Raw genomic sequence first — 18606 nt, forward strand, 5'->3', positions numbered from 1 at the left:
TATAAGTGAAAAAGATACGCCAATGCTATGATTTTGCCCATTCTCTATCACTTCTCTTTTGGTATATTTTTAGCATTCAATTTGTGCAAGTAATGCGTACTCATTAAATTTTCATGTTTGCAACTCGTACAACAAAGTCAACACCTTTAAATCCAATATAATCATGAAACCGAAACAATAATCACCCAAAACTAACAATAATATTTTTGAGTTCTTTTTGCAAATTAGCACCAGTAACCCAATTGCACATAAGAAACTATCAACAAAAAGAAACGGACAAGCAATGGAGACGAAGAAAATGACAAACCTATCTAAAGGCAAATTAACAAAACTTATAGTAATTCCAACCAAAAGTAGCATATACTATCTAATATCATACCAACTACAATACGTATTCAGATAATTATTTTTAGAAAAGTGGGAACATTAATTTTAATTCAACTATAAATTACTTCTCCGATATAATCTTGCATTGATGTACTTTGAATTACTTATTTAAATACAAATATTGGACATTAAATCAGTCGTGCAATCCACGTGTAAAAATTAGCTTTTATGTGTGTGGTAGGGAATACCCCGACCGACATGCCACGTATTTTATTCTTGTTTATGCAGGTTACAGGTCGGATATTCTTAGAAGAACCCGGTCGTGCCCGACCGGCGCTTTGCCCGACCGAAGTCTTCAGTTCCCGATCGATAGCCCTTAGACGAGAGAGTCAAGAAGAGGCACGTGGCAGCGTTAGGCGTTGACAGGCAGGGCTTGCGGGGTGAAGACACGTGGTTGCTACGTGGGCTACATGCCGGCCGGCCGGAGCTGTGTCTCCGGCCTTGCGGCTATAAATACCCACGGCGACAACAGTGTGAGGGACTTTTGGAACGATCGATAGGCTATTTACAGAGCATCCCGACCGCAGTCAGTCGGCCCTCGGAATAGCCACCTAGATTGTATTAGGTCCAATCACACGATCAATAAAAGATTAACTTGCTTTATTTGGTCGTATTATTACTTTGACTGCTTTACGTGGAATTAGTACTATCATTTTGGCGCCGTCCGTGGGGACCCGTGCAAGAAAGCTATCGTCTGACGAGCACCGGTTCCACCTATCACAATGTATCCATTCGCATATAACCTCTTTGGCGATGATCAAACAGATGCAGCGAGCTCATCCGACCATCAGCCCACTCAATACCAGGGTCAGACCGTTGACCTAAATCTCAATCTCTCACCGCCTCACCCAGCGTCACAATACCCGACCGCCCAGCAACCGGTCAATTACATTCAACCGGGATATCCACCACCCGGTCAACAATTTCAGTATCCCGCGCAGTATCCTTACCCGGTCCCGCCACCACAATATGGATATTGGCCCAGGCAGCCAATGTATTATACACCACCAACCGGCTATCCCCCTTATACGCCTACGTACACGGCTCCAGCCCCCGCTCCTCTGATTTACCCGACTGTACCGACCGAGCCGGAGCTTCAGCCCACTTCTCGGGCTAGGCGCTCGGCTCGTTCGAGGTTGGGGTCGCAGGGTGCCGCGGCCATGGAGGTACCACGGCAGGCTCAGCAGGTACAACCGGAGATACAAGCCCAAGCAGAAGACCCTGAAGAAGTCAACCGGGCAGTAGCATTTGAGCGGCTCCGTCCAGCAATGCGGCAACGATTGGGACCACAGGACCTGAGCCGACGCTCAGTAGATCTACCGATGCAAGTGGCTAGCCAGGAGGGTTCGTCTGCACATAGTGGGTCGAAATCACATCGTCGACGACACGCCCGGGAGCCGACCCAGGCCCAGACGACTGAGCTTAACGAGACCCGAGGACTGCTCAACGACCTCCAGGCAGAATTCGCTCGGTTTTGAAATGAGCACGCAGTGAGGCCCCTGGTCGATCAATCAGCCTCCTTATTGAGGACACCCTTCACAGCGGAGATAATGACCCAGCCATACCCGCTCGATATACAAGTCCCGGGGAACAAGGGTTATGATGGCCGTACGGACCCTGAGGTCCATGTCAACACCTACTACGGAAACATGATGATGATGGGCGTATCAGACGCCGTGATGTGTAGGGCTTTCTACTCCACGCTTTCCGGTAGGGCGGCGGAGTGGTTTCGAACGTTGCAGTCGGGTTCCATTTCTGATTTTGCTACCCTGGCGATGAAGTTTATGCGGAAGTTTGTTACTTTCAAGATAGTGAGAAAGCCCTACATGTATCTGGAAAAGGCCAAGCAGTTGGAGGGGGAGAGCTTGTCCGACTTTCTGGTCAAGTGGAAGGCCGCGGTCGGGGAGGTTGAACCAATGGATGATCCAACCGCCACCCATATGCTCCATATTTCCCTCCGGGCCGGTTATTTATACTAGGACTTCATCCTCCACCCCCCACCACGTATGAAGAGGCCCTCCGAAGGGTGACAGATTACGCTAACGCCGGAGAAGCGAATGCCGTCAAGAGATCGCAGGAGGTCGGGACTTCATCCCAGAAACCCACCGGTCGGCGGAACATCGATCGGGTGATGATCATCCCCGACCCCGCACCCAGCCTGACAAGTTTACGGCTTTGAACCGATCCGCAGCGGAAGCCATGCAGTACGCTCAGTCCTGCAATCTTATTCGCCACCCTCATCCCGGACAAGACGGACTGGACAAGTCTAAGCACTGCGCTTATCATCGTTGTGCCGGGCATGACACGGAGGAGTGCACACACTTGAGACAGCTATTGGAAGATTTGTTGAATCTGGGAAAGTTGAATAAGTGTGTGGGTAAAAGGAAAGAGACGAAGAAAGATAACGATCGGAGAGATCACAGGCGCTCTCACCACCGCTCAGATCGGTCGGATCGTCAGGACCGCAGAGACCCCGACCCTCCATCTAGCAGCCGACCGGCGGGCAAACCGACCATCCATGTGATTTTTGGCGGTTTGGAAGACGCCTCCCGACCGAGGGAGAACTGTCCGGTCGCGATCGTAGACTCCCGTGACACCGGGAAAAGGGAAAAGATGGAGCCTATAACCTTCACCTTGGAGGATCAACCCAACAGCGGTGACCACGGATTGGAAGCCCTCGTGGTCACGATCGACGTGAACGGGACCGATGTCCACAGTGTCATGGTGGACACGGGGAGCAGTGTTAATGTCCTTTATTTGGACGTCTTTGAAAAGCTTAATCTGGACAAAAGTGAGTTGATTCCGGTTGGTGTACCATTGTCAGGATTCACCGGGGCCCTTATTCGCCCCGAAGGGAAAATTACACTCCCGGTCGAGATTGGCGTCCCGCCAAAATCTGTCAAGACCGAGTTGGAATTTGTTGTGGTCAATTTGCACTGCGTCCACAACATCATCTTAGGCCAACCCGCTATAATGAAGATCGGTGGGATAATTTCAATGCCCCATCTATGCATGAAATTCCCCACCCCGAACAGGGTCGGTGTGGTTCGCGGAGACGTTCAATCCGCGAGGAAATGTTACACCCGGGCCGTCAACAAATGTGATGCTGGCACGTCTTCCCAGGTGAACACGATCGTGAAGGAGGCCACCCGTGACTGGAAGGAGCAACCCGAGCCTTCCGAAGAAATTGAGGAAGTTCCCCTGTCCGAGGACCGACCGGACAGGAAGATCAAAATAGGCCAGGCTCTCACCCCCGAGCTACGATCAGAAGTGCTGGCAATCCTCCGAGAGTTTGCCGATATCTTTGCGTGGGGGCCCGAGGACATGCCCGGGATCGATCGTACAGTCATATGCCACAAGCTTGCTGTAGATCTCGCGGCCAAGCCGGTCGCCCGTCCAGAAGACGCGGCATTTATCTTTCAATCGCCGAGAATTCGTCAGAGAAGAGGTCAAAAAGATGGCGACGATCGAGCACATCCAACCGGTTATCTATCCCGAGTGGGTGGCTAACATCGTTCTTGTTCTCAAGCCCCCGGCATGGAGGATGTGCATTGACTTTACGAACCTCAACAAGGCCTGCCCGCTCGACCCATACCCACTCCTGAGTATTCATCAAATGGTCGACGAGACGGCCGGGGCCGAGCTCATGAGCTTCATGGATGCTTTTAAGGGTTATCACCAGATAATGATGCACCATGAAGACGAGAGTAAGACAACCTTCGTGACCCCGGACGGGCTGTACTGTTACCGAGTGATGCCGTTCGGCCTTCACAACGCAGGAGCAACATATCAGAGGATAGTCAACATGCTCTTTGCGGATCTTTTAGGCCGAACGATGGAAGCATATATAGATGATATGCTGGTCAAGAGTCGGGACCGATCCGACCACACTCGGGACCTCCGGGAATGTTTTAAGATTATGTGTAGGTATCAGTTGAGATTGAACCCGACCAAGTGCACATTTGCGGTTCAAACGGGGAAATTCTTCGGCTATATGATGACCAAGAGAGGGATCGAGCCCAACCCGGCCAAGGTCAAGGCTATTTTGGATATGCAACCGCCCACCACCGTTCGGGAGGTTCAACAATTGACCGGTCGGTTGGCAGCTTTAAGCCGTTTCCTCTCCAAGCTAGCCGAGCGCGCTCTACCGTTCTTCAAGGTATTGCGCAACGTGAATGGATTTGTCTGGGACGATGAATACCGAGCGGCTTTCGATGAGTTGAAAGAATATCTCATGTCACCCATCGTACTATCGAAGCCAGAGCTCGGGGAAGAGCTAGACGTGTACCTCGCCGTATCCGATCGAGCAGTAAGCGCAGTTTTGTGCCGAACTGATCCCGAAGGGGCCCAGCAACCGGTGTACTATGTGAGTCATCCGCTCCATGGGCCCGAGCTCCGGTACTCCCGGCTAGAGAAGGTCGTCTATGCTTTGTACATAGCAGCGAAGAAGTTAGCTCCCTATATCCAAGGTAGAGCCATTCGAGTGTTAACCGATCAGCCGATCGGCCCAGTTCTCCGAACTGCTTCTTCTTCAGGGCGCTTAGTTAAGTGGGCGCTCATGCTGACTCAGTATGCTATTGAGTACCGACCGCGACCGGCAATAAAGCGTCAAGCGTTGGCAGACTTCTTGGTCGAGTGCACCGCTCGGGAGATCCGCCTTCCGGAGGTCGAGGACCCTGAAGCGGCGTGGTGGTAGTTGGCCACCGACGGATCAAGTAGCAAGAGAGGAGCAGGAGGAGGAGTCATGGTCACGAGCCCGGAGGGTTTCAAAGTATATTTTGCGTTGATGTATCAGTTCCACCCGACCAACAACGAAGCCGAGTACGAGGCCTTTGTCAATGGCCTGCAATGCGCTCGGGACTTGGGGGCTGAATACATCCGGGCTCAAACTAATTCCGCACTCGTGGTCGGGCAGGTCCTGGGTGATTATGAAGTAAATGGTGAGCGACTACAGGCTTACCGGGACCTGGCGATGGAAAAGCTCACTTTGTTCCGGGGGTACACCGTTTGACATGTTCCCCGACTGGATAATGCTGACGCGGATATTCTGTCCATGTTAGCTCAAGATGCCCCGGAACATATGTCGAAGATTGCTCGGACTCTGGTGATCCCCAGGCACAACATCCACCGATTGCCGGCCGCACCCATCCAACCGGCGGAGGACACATGGATCACAGATCTGATGGAGTACCTCGAGCACGGTCGGCTCCCAGACGACCCCCAACGTGCTCGGAAATCCAAGCTCAGAGCTCCTAGGTTTCAGGTGCAAGATGGTCGTCTGTATAGGCGGTCGTATGGTGGCCATCTCAAGCGTTGCTTGACTGCGTTTGAAGCTGATTTGGTTATGAAGGAATTGCATTCGGGCATCTGCTCGTCACATCAAGGAGGCCGATCGTTAGCTCGCCGTATCATGCTGATCAGGTATTACTGGCCGTCTCTTCAGCTAGATTGTGAGAAATTAGAAAAGGAAGTGCGAGACATGCCAGTTGTTCGCTCGGATGCCCGGACGACCGGCTACATTTTACCAGCCGGTCACGACTGTAATCCCTTTTGCAAGGTGGGGGGTGGATATTTTGGGGCCATTCCCACAACTATCCGGACGGAGGAGGTTCGTTATTGTCGCCATCGACTATTTTTCCAAGTGGATCGAGGCCGAGCCATTAACCACGATCACTTCTCAACAATGTGCTAGGTTTCTTCGGCGCAATGTCATTTCCCGCTTTGGCGTGCCCCTGCATCTCATCAGCGACAACGGCCGCCAGTTTGTAAGCCAGTACTTCCAAAACTTTCTTGCCACGATCGGGACAACCTCCATCCGGTCATCAGTGGCTTATCCCCAGGGAAATGGACAGGTCGAGAATGCTAATCGGATGATTCTGGAAGGTCTGATGAAGAAGTTGCACTCCGCCGGTCGTAGCTGGGCCGATGAGCTCCCCTATGTTCTTTGGACTTATCGAACGACCCCGAAGGAGGCAACTTTGGAGACTCTGTTCGCCCTAGTCTATGGGGCCGAGGCTCGTCTCCCGATCGAGGCATGGATCCCGACCGATAGGGAGCGATCTTACAATGCCGAGGAAAACGAACATTTTATGGTCGTGGATCTCGACGGAGTCGAAGAGAAGAGAGAGCTAGCCGCTCGGCGTATGGCTGAGTACCAGAAAAGAGTGAAGAGCTCGAAAGACGTTCGGGTTAACCCTCGGTATCCAAGTTGGAGACTATGTTCTACGTCGTCGAGAGGCAAGTCAGCCTTTGGAAGGCGGGAAGCTAGCTCAAAATTGAGAATGTCCGTATATCATCACGGTCGTGGAGACAGATCGAGGGCATGTGGAACTCCGAGCACCTCGTCCTCTTTAGGCATTAGTGTTTGTAATTGTAGATGGAGTGGGGGCTTAGACCTGCGAGTGGGCCCTTTCATCGTTTAATGCTTGTTTATTTGTAAATTCCTAACCGTCTGCAAACGGGAGTTATTAATGTATATACGATTGGTGATTTCTCGACCGTTTGCATACGGCGGCCCGATCGGTTATTTTAAATTATTTAAGCATGAAGTAGGTTGTTCTAAATCTGCTTCCCAAACCAGCTGTGTTTGGAAACTACCCGATCGAGACTCGGCATCAGCAATGAAGAGGGGCTTTTCGCCCAACATAACACCTCTCCCTCGGTCCCGACCGATAGGGGTGTACAGCTAATTGGCTCTAATAGCCATCTACCTAATTGGCTCTAATAGCCACCTACCTAATTGGCTCTAATAGCCACCTACTACTTGGCCGATCAAATTCTAAAGACTGGCTATTGCGCTCATCTTCGGCGGACGCTCGGGTCACGCCATCGATCGGGGAAACCAGAGCTACACCAAAAACTCCCCGATCCGTCCAACTTCTTTCCACTGTTGCACTCACTCGTGTCTTGTGGGCACAACAGTGTGGGGGCTAGGGTGAAGGAAGGAAGGAAATCCAAGGGCCAGGCGATCGGGAAGACCCAAAATGGACAGGCCGAAAAACTTTTTTGAGTTTTCGATGTACAAGGCCAGGTGATCGGGAAAAACCCGATCGAAGAGGCCAAAAAAGTTCTTCGAGTTTTCAAAAGGCCAAAAGGCCATTGGGTCGGGACACGCACGACCAGTTCATTAGGATGAATGGTCTGGCAAAGGACGACCGGCATACGAACAAACAAAAGCAAACGCTTGAAAGTAAACCGAACGAAACAAGATGGACAAAAAACAATTTCATTAATTCAAAATGTGCCCGGTACAAATCGGGACTGGGCTCCCGATGGAGTTCACTTGCACAAAAATGAAGAAGTAAACCTAAACTACTTCTTCGGAGCATCGCTCGGCTCAGCCTCATCCTCCTCGGGACCGAATGGCGGTGGGCCGGGGTCGGCGACTTCATCGGGTAGGGTCGTCAAGACCAGCTGAAGATCCTCGCCCTCGAGAGCTTCCTCCATGAATGCTTGGGTCTTTGCGCGCATCTTCCGCTGGCCGAACTTGAACGCCCAGCACCTGAACGCCAGATCAGCGTTTCCCCGACCTTCGTCTTCCGGGTCTCCCGGAGGAACTTCGTACCGGACGCCTCGTCCCGGTAGATGAATTGCGCCAAATTGCCAAGATTGCCCAATCGGGCCTTGAGATCTTTCGCCTCCCCGAGAGCCTCTTTCGCGGCCTTCTCGGCCAGCTCTTGGGCCCCCTTCGCTTCCCGGGCGGCCTTCTCCGCCGCTGCCCGACCCTCCTTGGCTTTCTTCAATTCAACCTGGAGTTCGGTAATCTCCCCCAGTCGCCGGTCGGCAACCTTCTTCAGTGCATAGGCCTCGTTGGCCGCGCTCGGTGCTGGAGGAATTGGGTTGCTCGGGATACCTAGAAATAAAACGATCGGGATTAGCCCAAGCAGAGACAGTTATATGAAAGTACGAAGACAAAAAGTTCTTACCTCAGCCAGATCATGGCCAATCATCTCGGCCACTTGGGTCGGGGTCATCTTCGTCATATCTTCCCTGACCGGCCCGGAATTACCGATCCGGGTGAGGATAGACGCATCACCCGCAATGGCCCTAACCAGGGGGCTCGGGCTCGGGCTGCGCTGATTCCTCTAGCGCTTCAGCGCGCCACCGTCCTCGGTTTCCTTCTCGGTCGCCTTTTCCTTGCCTTTCCGAGCAGCCACCCGGGAGACCAGGACGTCAAAACCCTCGACCACAAAGCCTTCGGCGGTGGTGACGATTTTGGATGCGCCAATCGGCCAGGCGGTCGGGATTTGTTGTTCCCCGGCTGGCTTGGCCTTTGTCTTCTTTTTCCCGAGCACGATCTTGGCTCGGGGGGCTCGGGGTGCCTCATCTTCTTCAAAGCCCGCCATTTCTGCAAACAAAAAACAAAATGGTTAGACCGAGGTCGGAGAGTGATCGGGGAGTTAGGGTCGGGGACGATCAGTTAGTGTTAGACCTTCGTTCGCCGGCTCAACCCGGGTAGCCGCCCCTGCAATCGTCACGCCCGTTGGCACAGGCAAGTACTTCTCCTCGAGATCATACCGCGGCGGTGGTAGTCGGGCCTCGTCATAGCACTCCCTCGGGCGGAAGATCTTATACTCGTGGATCTTGCTCGAGATCTTGGAGACGGCATCCTGGAGGGCCTTCGTCTCGACCGGCACAACTTGCTTTCGGTAATGAGTGCTCCACGTTCTCTCGACCGGGAGGATCCACGGGTCATACTCGACCGAGAAGATCCTGTTCTTCCAGCCTTTATTGTTCCCGGGCAGACTCTCGATCGTGCATAGGCCCGTCCGGGACTGAATCATCAGAAATCCACCTCCATATTTGGCCGGCAGGGTCTTTACTTGGTAGATGAAGTTGAACAACTCCATCGTGCACGCGACCTCGTGCCGAGCGCATATTTGTGGAAAGCAAGCTAGAATCATATGCGCGTTCGGGCAGATCTGGGCCGGGACCACTCGGTAGTACCCAGAAACGCGGTCAAGAGAGCGGAGAAGGGGATCTGGATCGGTGCAAAGAGTGAGTGGTTGTGCATCCCGATCCACTTGCCTTCGTGTCGCTCGATGATATTCCCCAGACTCCGACAGGTGTCGAAACGAACCCGACCGGTGAGTAAGGCGGAGATCTTCGACGCTTCTCCTGACGTCAACAAGCTCTCTTGCTGCTCGACGCTTTCTCTGTTCAAAAACATGAACTCGCCGTTGGCTGGTGCGGGCGGGGCAGCCGGGTCTTCCTTGACCGACTCGGGTGTGGCCTCCCGACCTCCAGTCGTAGGTGCTGCATGGGGGTAATCCCCAATTACCCGGGTCGGCGTTTCCCGAGCAGCCTCGGTCGAGGAGCGTCGTTCGCTCGTTGTAGTCTCGCCGCTCCCACTGCTCGATCCGCTCGAGCTAGATGACCCCTCCGAGCTGGACGACCTTTGCCGCTCGGAGGCTCTTTGTGGTCGTTGAACGACCTCTGGTGAAGATGTTTCGACGTCAATCTCTTCGTTGAGCTGCTCAACCGCGTCGTCGTAGTCCGCGCCCGAGATATTCTGGCTGTCTGTATCCAACATGCTGTCTTCCTAAAGGGTGGTCGGGTTAGGGTCGGGTACGACCCGGTCGTGGTCAGTTAAGGCCCGTAGTCGGCCATCGCTAGATAACGAAAAGAAAAAAGTAAAAGCTGAAGGAAAGAGAACTTACCGAATGGTTGCAGTTAGCTGAAAGTCCTGAGATTCTAGTTGCTCGACCGACTCTTGTAGCTTTCTGCTCGGGATGCTCTGATCGACTGAGAGGGTTAGTAGAAGTTCAAATGAATTTCAGAATGGCCTATTTATAGGAGAACTTTTGGGCGGGAAACAGCCCACTTGCGCGAGGTGACCGTTCCGGACTCCGAGGTGCGCAGAAGCTGACACGTGGCACGACAGAATGACAGCTGTCCGGTCGGGTGGCGGCGGACGTTTGGACTTCTTCATCCCGTCCCATTTTTTCCCGGGCGGTCAAAAAGGCCCGGGCTGGGGGGCTCTTGGTAGGGAATACCCCGACCGACGTGCCACGTATTTTATTCTTGTTTATGCAGGTTACAGGTCGGATATTCTTAGAAGAACCCGGTCGTGCCTGACAGAAGTCTTTAGTTCCCGATCGATAGCCCTTAGACGAGAGAGTCGAGAAGAGGCACGTGGCAGCGTTAGGCGTTGACAGGCAGGGCTTGCGGGGTGAAGACACGTGGTTGCTACGTGGGCTACATGCCGGCCGGCCGGAGCTGTGTCTCCGGCCTAGCGGTTATAAATACCCACGGCGGCAACAGTGTGAGGGACTTTTGGAACGATCGATAGGCTATTTACAGAGCATCCCGACCACAGTCAGTCGGCCATCGGAATAGCCACCTAGATTGTATTAGGTCCTTTCACACGATCAATAAAAGATTAATTTGCTTTATTTGGTCGTATTATTACTTTGACCGCTTTACGTGGAATTAGTACTATCAGTGTGCATAAATAAATAAATAAATAAATATATATATATATATATATATATATATATATATATATATATATATATATATATATATATATATATATATATATATATATATATATATATTTATTTATTTATTTATTTATGCACACATAAAAGCTAGGTATTTAAACAACAGACGGAGGTTTATAACAACATATATACCTAGTTTCTTTGATAGCCCTTAGAGGTACACAATGGTGGTGACATGTGAAAATAAACTGCACACTAAACTAAAAATAATAACGCAGATAGGGAAATGTTTGTTTTAAAACCATGTACTGGGTGTTAAGGGGTATAATTGTGATATGCAGTGAGTCAGATCTAGGTAAAAACATCCTACAACCTTAAATTTAGTTAAGGGAGGATTATAATTGCTTCTTATCATAACAACCCTTCCAGGATTGACATAGGATTTGAGAATCATTTTCGATCAAATAATCATTATCAAGGTTTGGCTTAAGGGGTGACATAGGAAAATTAGAGGTCTTAATTTACCTTCTGGATAAATATATATTCAAAATTGAGAGCTATCATCTTTTAAATCCCAATATATTCAAGAATCATGTCAAATATTTTCTATAACAGAAACTAGCACTATAAATAGGCTTGACTTTGGACAAATACTAGAGTCATATACATTGTCATAGTTATATAAGCCAATAATTAGTGCTATGAATTCGCCTTGTAGGCAAAACTTATTTATAGTTCAAGACTATAGCTCAACTTAAGACATATGATGTGATAGATCAAAATATTTTTGCTCATATCATATAATTGCTATCACAAGAGCGAGTTAAGGTTCAGCAAGGACATGTGCAATCCAACAAAACTATGTCCCTATTTTGTGGTATGAAACCCAAGAATAAAATACCACATACTGTTACAAAATATATTTATTATGGACATTATGTCCCTTTATTATGATTAATTTGTCATTATGTAGTGATTTGTAACCTACATCTCTTTGTACTATAAAAGGTTGTTTTCTTGATAATGCAAAGACAATCTTTTCCTGGTGTTCTCATACTCTCTCTACTTCATATCATAGTCTATTTACATTTTGCATTGTCCCTGCAAATCCACCGGCTAAGAGCTAACGGGCATCAAACATTTAACACGTTATCAGCACGATCCCAATTTTCTCCGGTGAACGGTATTGCTTTTCCCATAGTTGCTATAAACTATCTCATCCGTTGTGCTTTTGTGCTTTGCTTAAGTACCTGTATATGAATTTTTTTTACTGCTTATTTCTCACTATGTTTGTCATTACTATGTGAGGATTTCATATGGAAGAAAAATTCAAAACATGTATGTCTCTATCTGTTTTATGCATCTGTTCAAACATATAATTTACATAATTTGTTTTGTTTTGCTACGTAGATCAATTGCATGATCAATTCAAAATAAATTGGTACTCCGTAGTTTAGTTTTGTTAACAATTACATGGTGTTGTTAAATAAACTTTGAGATATGATTATCCTTTTATTCATATATGTGAAATTTGGGCATAAGATTATTGTTTTACTGGAAATACACATATATGCATAAATAGTATATTTTAATACTGTGATCCTATCTGATTTATATATATATATATATATATATATATATATATATATATATATATATATATATATATATATATATATGTATGCAGTGATTTGTAAAGAGTGATTTGTTTACTGCTTATACTGTGATCCTATCTTAAATATCCTGATTTCAGTATATATGCTGTGATCCTATCTGACTTCAAATGATTCCCTTTGAGTTTTGTTTACTGCTTTTTTCAAAATCAAATTAAAATAAAAAAAATCAAAACTATATACGAACCGTATAATATAGAGTTCCTTTCAATAATAGAGTTTTGTTCTCTCCCTTGAATCTTTGAACCGTATAAAATCAAAATATATATACGAACCAAAATCTTGTGATGGTGTGATCTGCGATCGGCGTCCGAAAGTGTGTCGATGGCGACGATCGGTGCATGGCGGCGAGGTGGTACGCTGGACGGCACCTGTGCTGCTGATCGATGGAAACCGTTGGCCTATTTATCAGTTTTTTTTCTCTTTATGGCCTAGGGTTTTCTATTAAAGCCCTCCTTTTCTTGCATATTTCTATTTGGACCAGTGTTTTCATTTTTGGACCACCATCATTCATGGGCTATTTTTTTCTCATTCAAGCCCCTAATTTTTTTTGGACCATTTTTTTGGGGCATGATATATAATATTTTCTTTGGGCTTTTCGTTTATTGAAATAAACTAGGCCACACATTCCATTTTTTTTATGGTCCTCATTCAAATATTTTCTGTAGAAATGGCTGCTCTCGCAAAACGAGAATTCGCTGAACTCGCCCTCGATGGAAGCAATTTCCTTACTTGGGCACTTGATGTTGAGATATATCTCCAATCTACAGAACTGCTGGACACCATTGAAGAGACATCTACGAGCACTGCAGCCCAGAAGGCAAAAGCGCTCATTTTCCTCCGCCACCATCTCAACCACGACCTCAAGAATGAATACTTAACAGAAAAAGACCCCTATGTCCTCTGGAAATCTCTTAATGCACGCTTTGACCAACAGACGTCATTGGTCCAACCCCAGGCCCAACATGATTGGCTTAACCTCCGATTTCAAGACTTTAAGTCTGTGACTGAATACAACTCCGCCCTACACAAAATTGTGTCACAATTGAAGCTCTGTAAGCAAAAAATTACGGACGAGGATCTGATTGAAAAAACTCTATCCACGTTCCATCCAAATGACCTTGTGCTCCAGAAGCAGTACAGGAATACAAAATATGATACGCATCCAGAGCTCATTACGGATTTACTAGTGGCGGAAAAGCATAGCCAGTTATTGATGCAAAATCACAATGCGCGTCCAACTGGCGCTGCACCTGTGCCTGAAGCACACACTGTTGCCCAGCAGAGCGACAATCGGCGGGGTCGAGGCCGGGGAAGGGGGAGAGGTCGTGGCAGGGGCCCAAAGCGAGGTGGCAGAGGGGGAGCTAGCGGTAGTAACTCCCGTCCTCAGAACAAGCAAACTCAAAGAAATGGACCAAACAAGTCACAACAGAACTCTGGTCAGTCGCAACCATGTTATAAATGTGGTTGCAAAGGACATTGGTCTAGGACATGCAGGACTCCTAAACATCTGGTCGAGGCTTACCAAAAGATGCTTCAGCAAGAAGGAGGACAAAAGAAGAAAGATTCTGGGCAATCATCTTTGCCTGAAGCAAATGCCCTCATCTTAGGGAATGATGACCTGCTAGGCGATGAACTAGCTGATTATGGAGATCAGGAGTGATACTCCTATTCTTTTCTCTCCTTTTTCTTATGGACATCCATTTTACTTCATGCCTGCGTGCATGTTTATATTTGAACTCCTTTGTCCTATATGAATAATGGATCCCTTATCTTTGAACTCTTTTGTTTTTTTTTTTTGAATAAATACAATGGATTCTTCTTAGACATTATCTTGATACCCATTCCTTTTCTTTAGAGATATGGGAGATGAATCAACCCTATGCTTGGTTGATTGTGCGACTACGCACACTATTCTGACAGACCGGAGATTTTTCCAAACGTTCAAGGAACATAAAGGCAACCTTTCAACCATAGCGAATGATGACATCCCTATTGTGGGCTCCGGCAGAGCGTCACTTATTCTTCCTAAAGGAACAAAGTTGATCATTGATTCAGCCCTCCTATATCCTCAATCAAAAAGAACTTTGCTCAGTTTCAGGGATATTCGGTCCAACGGTTTCCACATAGAAACTAAAACTAAAAACAATACCGAATTCCTTGTTTTGACCAAAACGGTCAATAACCAGAAAAAGGAAATTGAAGAACTTCCTTCCTTTTCTTCAGGCCTGTATTATTCATATATCAGGCCCCAGCACTCCTGCGTTGCACTCGCAGTAAAGTTTAAAGATACACATTCTTTCAGTCTATGGCATGACCGCTTAGGTCACCCTGGGCAAACAATGATAGACCGGATTCTTTCAAATTCAACTGGACATAACCTTCTTAGGACAAACATTCTTTCTACAAAAGATTACACATGTGTTCCATGTGCACAGGGAAAACTTATTGTTCGTCCCTCGCGTCCTAAGATTGGTTTTGAGTCACCTGTCTTCCTGCAGAGGCTACAGGGTGATATTTGTGGACCAATTAATCCTTCATCCGGACCATTTCGATATTTTATGGTCCTTATTGATGCTTCCACCCGATGGACACATGTGTGTTTGTTGAATATGGCATTCGCAAAATTCATAAGCCAAATCATTAGGTTGAATGCCCAATTTCCCGATTATCCTATTAAGAACATAAGAATGGATAATGCTGGTGAATTCACTTCGTCAGCTTTTGACGATTATTGTATGGCCATGGGGATTAAGGTGGAACATCCTGTACCATACGTCCACACCCAGAATGGTTTAGCTGAATCTCTTATCAAAAGAATTAAACTAATAGCTAGACCATTACTACAACGGTCCAGTCTACCAGTAAATTGTTGGGGACACGCAGTGTTGCATGCTGCAAACCTAATTCAACTCCGGCCAACTGCATATCACGATTATTCCCCTCTACAACTTGTACGTGGTAATGAGCCAGACATTTCTCATTTGCGTGTCTTTGGCTGTGCGGTTTACGTACCTATACCACCTCCGCATCGTTCTTCAATGGGCTCGAAACGTCGATTAGGTATTTATGTTGGGTATGAATCCCCTTCTATCATTAAATACCTTGAGCCTATGACAGCAGATCAGTTTACTGCACGGTTTGCTGACTGCATTTTTGATGAAGATCATTTCCCGGCATTAGGGGGAGAGAAAAGCCCAGCTTTGAAAAAAATGCCACGAAATTTCATGGGATGAAAAAGATCTTCAATATCTTGACCCACGTACTAGTCAAACTGAACTTGAAGTTCAGAAAATAATAAATTTGCAAAAACTAGCAAATAATCTGCCAGATGCGTTTAATGATTATAAAAGAGTAACTAAGTCCTATATTCCTGCAGAAAATGCTCCATCAAGGATAATTGTCCCCAAAGGACCAAATACTAACGCCGACACTGTCCGACGCCAGAAGCGTGGAAGACCAGTTGGTGCAAAAGATGTAAATCCGCGGAAAATTAAAAACAATAAACAATCACAGTTACTCCAAAATCGTCCTGAAGACGAAATACCCAGTGTAAATGCACGTGCTACAAATAAACCTAACACTGGGAACACGGAACACCTTCACCAAGATATGATAGCAAATGAGAAAGACTTGGTTGAAGTAAATATAGAATCTGCCATAAACTTTTTCAAAACAGGAGAAAATCTTAATAGAAATGTAACAGTCGTCGACGACCAATTCGCCTCTACAATTGCTCTTCACATTTCTTTCAATAATCTGGATCCAGAACCAAAAACTATAATGGAGTGCCGGAAGCGCTCTGATTGGTTGAAATGGAAAGAAGCAATTGAGGCTGAGCTCAACTCGCTAAATAAAAGAAAAGTGTTTAGTCCTCCTGTACTTACCCCTAAAGGCGTGATCCCAGTAGGATCCAAATGGGTATTTGTACGAAAGAGGAATGAACAAAATGAGGTGGTCAGATACAAAGCGAGACTGGTAGCTCAAGGGTTCTCACAGAGACCCGGAATAGATTTTGAACAAACTTACTCTCCTGTCTTAGATGGCACATCGTTCCGTTATCTAATATCGCTGGCAGTAAAAATGAATTTAAAAATGCAGTTAATGGATGTTGTGACCGCATATTTATATGGGTCACTAGACGCTGACATATATATGAAAGTACCTGAGGGCATCCAAAATCCTTTATGTAAAGGAAATACAAATAAAAATATGTTCAGCGTAAAGCTACAAAAGTCATTGTATGGCTTAAAACAATCAGGAAGAATGTGGTATTGTCGATTGAGTGAATTCCTCTTAAAACAAGGATATGAAAATAAAGATATTAGTCCTTGCATCTTTACAAAGAAATCAACTGATGGTTTCTGCATTATATCAATCTATGTAGATGATATAAACATCATAGGGACAGGCAAGGATGTCAAGAGGGCATGCTTGTGCTTAAAAGAGGAATTCGAAATGAAAGACTTGGGAAAAACCAAGTTCTGTCTCGGCCTGCAGATCGAGCACCTCCCTGAAGGGATATTCATACACCAATCCAAATACACAAACAAGTTATTGGAGAAATTCTACATGGATAAGTCACATCCACTTAGTACTCCAATGGTAGTCCGATCACTTGAAGTTGAGAAGGACCCGTACAGACCTAAAGAAGATAATGAGGATATTCTGGGACCAGAAGTTCCTTACTTAAGTGCCATTGGAGCACTTTTATATCTTGCCAACTGCACTAGACCTGATATTGCATTTTCAGTAAACATGCTAGCTCGTTTTAGTGCTGCTCCAACCAGAAGGCATTGGAATGGCATAAAACATATCTTCAGATATTTACAAGGTACAAAGGATCTTGGCCTTCTATTTAAAAGAAACCAAGACACCACATTAGTGGGATACGCGGATGCTGGCTTTATGTCTGATCCGCATAATGCTAGATCTCAGACTGGATATGTGTTTCTTTCTGGAGGTACTGCTATTTCATGGAAATCAGTTAAACAAACATTAGTAGCTACCTCCTCAAACCATTCTGAGATTATTGCCTTATACGAGACCTCCAAAGAATGTGTATGGTTGAGGTCATTAATACACAATATTCAAGACTCGTGTGGAATAATGAATAATGGAAAGATCCCCACTGTCCTGTTCGAGGACAATGCAGCATGTGTTGCACAAATGAGTAATGGATATGTTAAAGGTAATCTCACCAAGCATATTACACCAAAATTCTTTTATCCACATGAACTCCAGAAGAGCGGTGAAATACGAGTCCAAAAGATCCAGTCAAGTGAGAATCTGGCAGATTTATTTACTAAGTCCTTACATACATCTACTTTTGAAAAGTATGTATACAAAATTGGTATGCGTAGATTAGGAAGGCTGTTGTCTTCAGGGGGAGCAACAACATCTTGAATGTAACAAAATTATTAATCTAGAAGATCAATTTATTCACTTTGATCCAGAAGATCAAGACTTATCCTTATGTTTTATACCTAAACCCAGAAGGTTTACAGTTGTACTCTTTTTCCCTTTGCTGAGTTTTTTCCCACAGGGTTTTCTCAGTGTAAGGTTTTTAATGAGGCAACCAAAGCAACACATGCATTATCCATATATCATGTACTCTTTTCTCGACTAGGTTTTTCCCACAGGGTTTTTCTAGCGAGTTTTTAACGAGGCATGATTATGACAAAATAATGTCCAAGGGGGAGTGTTACAAAATATATTTATTATGGACATTATGTCCCTTTATTATGATTAATTTGTCATTATGTAGTGATTTGTAACCTACATCTCTTTGTACTATAAAAGGTTGTTTTCTTGATAATGCAAAGATAATCTTTTCCTGGTGTTCTCATACTCTCTCTACTTCATATCATAGTCTATTTACATTTTGCATTGTCCCTGCAAATCCACCGGCTAAGAGCTAACGGGCATCAAACATTTAACACATACTATGTAATTAACAATAGTTTATAGAAGCTCACTTCATATTGTAGTTATCAAGTTTATTTATTGAATGTGAGATAAATCTCAACATATAGACATGACCTATAGCGAATAATTAATTGATACCAACAAGAATAAAATAAAATCTCATTTATGAGATG

General features: G+C 46.2%; 3 protein-coding genes across 3 annotated transcripts; all 3 read left to right on the top strand.

The window, feature by feature from the left end:
• Positions 1–1109: 1109 nt before the first annotated feature.
• LOC109157259 (altered inheritance of mitochondria protein 3-like) lies at positions 1110–1865 on the top strand. The gene has a single exon (XM_019305161.1). It carries the CDS (start codon positions 1110–1112, stop codon positions 1863–1865), a length of 756 nt encoding a protein of 251 aa, XP_019160706.1.
• Positions 1866–5467: 3602 nt separating this feature from the next.
• On the top strand, positions 5468–7396 carry LOC109157260. The gene is made up of 3 exons (XM_019305162.1): positions 5468–5808; positions 6134–6376; positions 7309–7396. The coding sequence occupies exons 1-3, from the start codon at positions 5468–5470 to the stop codon at positions 7394–7396; spliced, it is 672 nt and encodes a 223-aa protein (XP_019160707.1).
• A 5779-nt stretch (positions 7397–13175) lies between these two features.
• LOC109157261 lies at positions 13176–14168 on the top strand. The gene has a single exon (XM_019305163.1). The coding sequence runs from the start codon at positions 13176–13178 to the stop codon at positions 14166–14168; it is 993 nt and encodes a 330-aa protein (XP_019160708.1).
• The last annotated feature ends 4438 nt before the right edge of the window (positions 14169–18606 follow it).

This window comes from Ipomoea nil, unplaced genomic scaffold (assembly GCF_001879475.1).
Source record: "Ipomoea nil cultivar Tokyo-kokei standard unplaced genomic scaffold, Asagao_1.1 scaffold2779, whole genome shotgun sequence".
Taxonomy (NCBI): Eukaryota; Viridiplantae; Streptophyta; class Magnoliopsida; order Solanales; family Convolvulaceae; genus Ipomoea; species Ipomoea nil.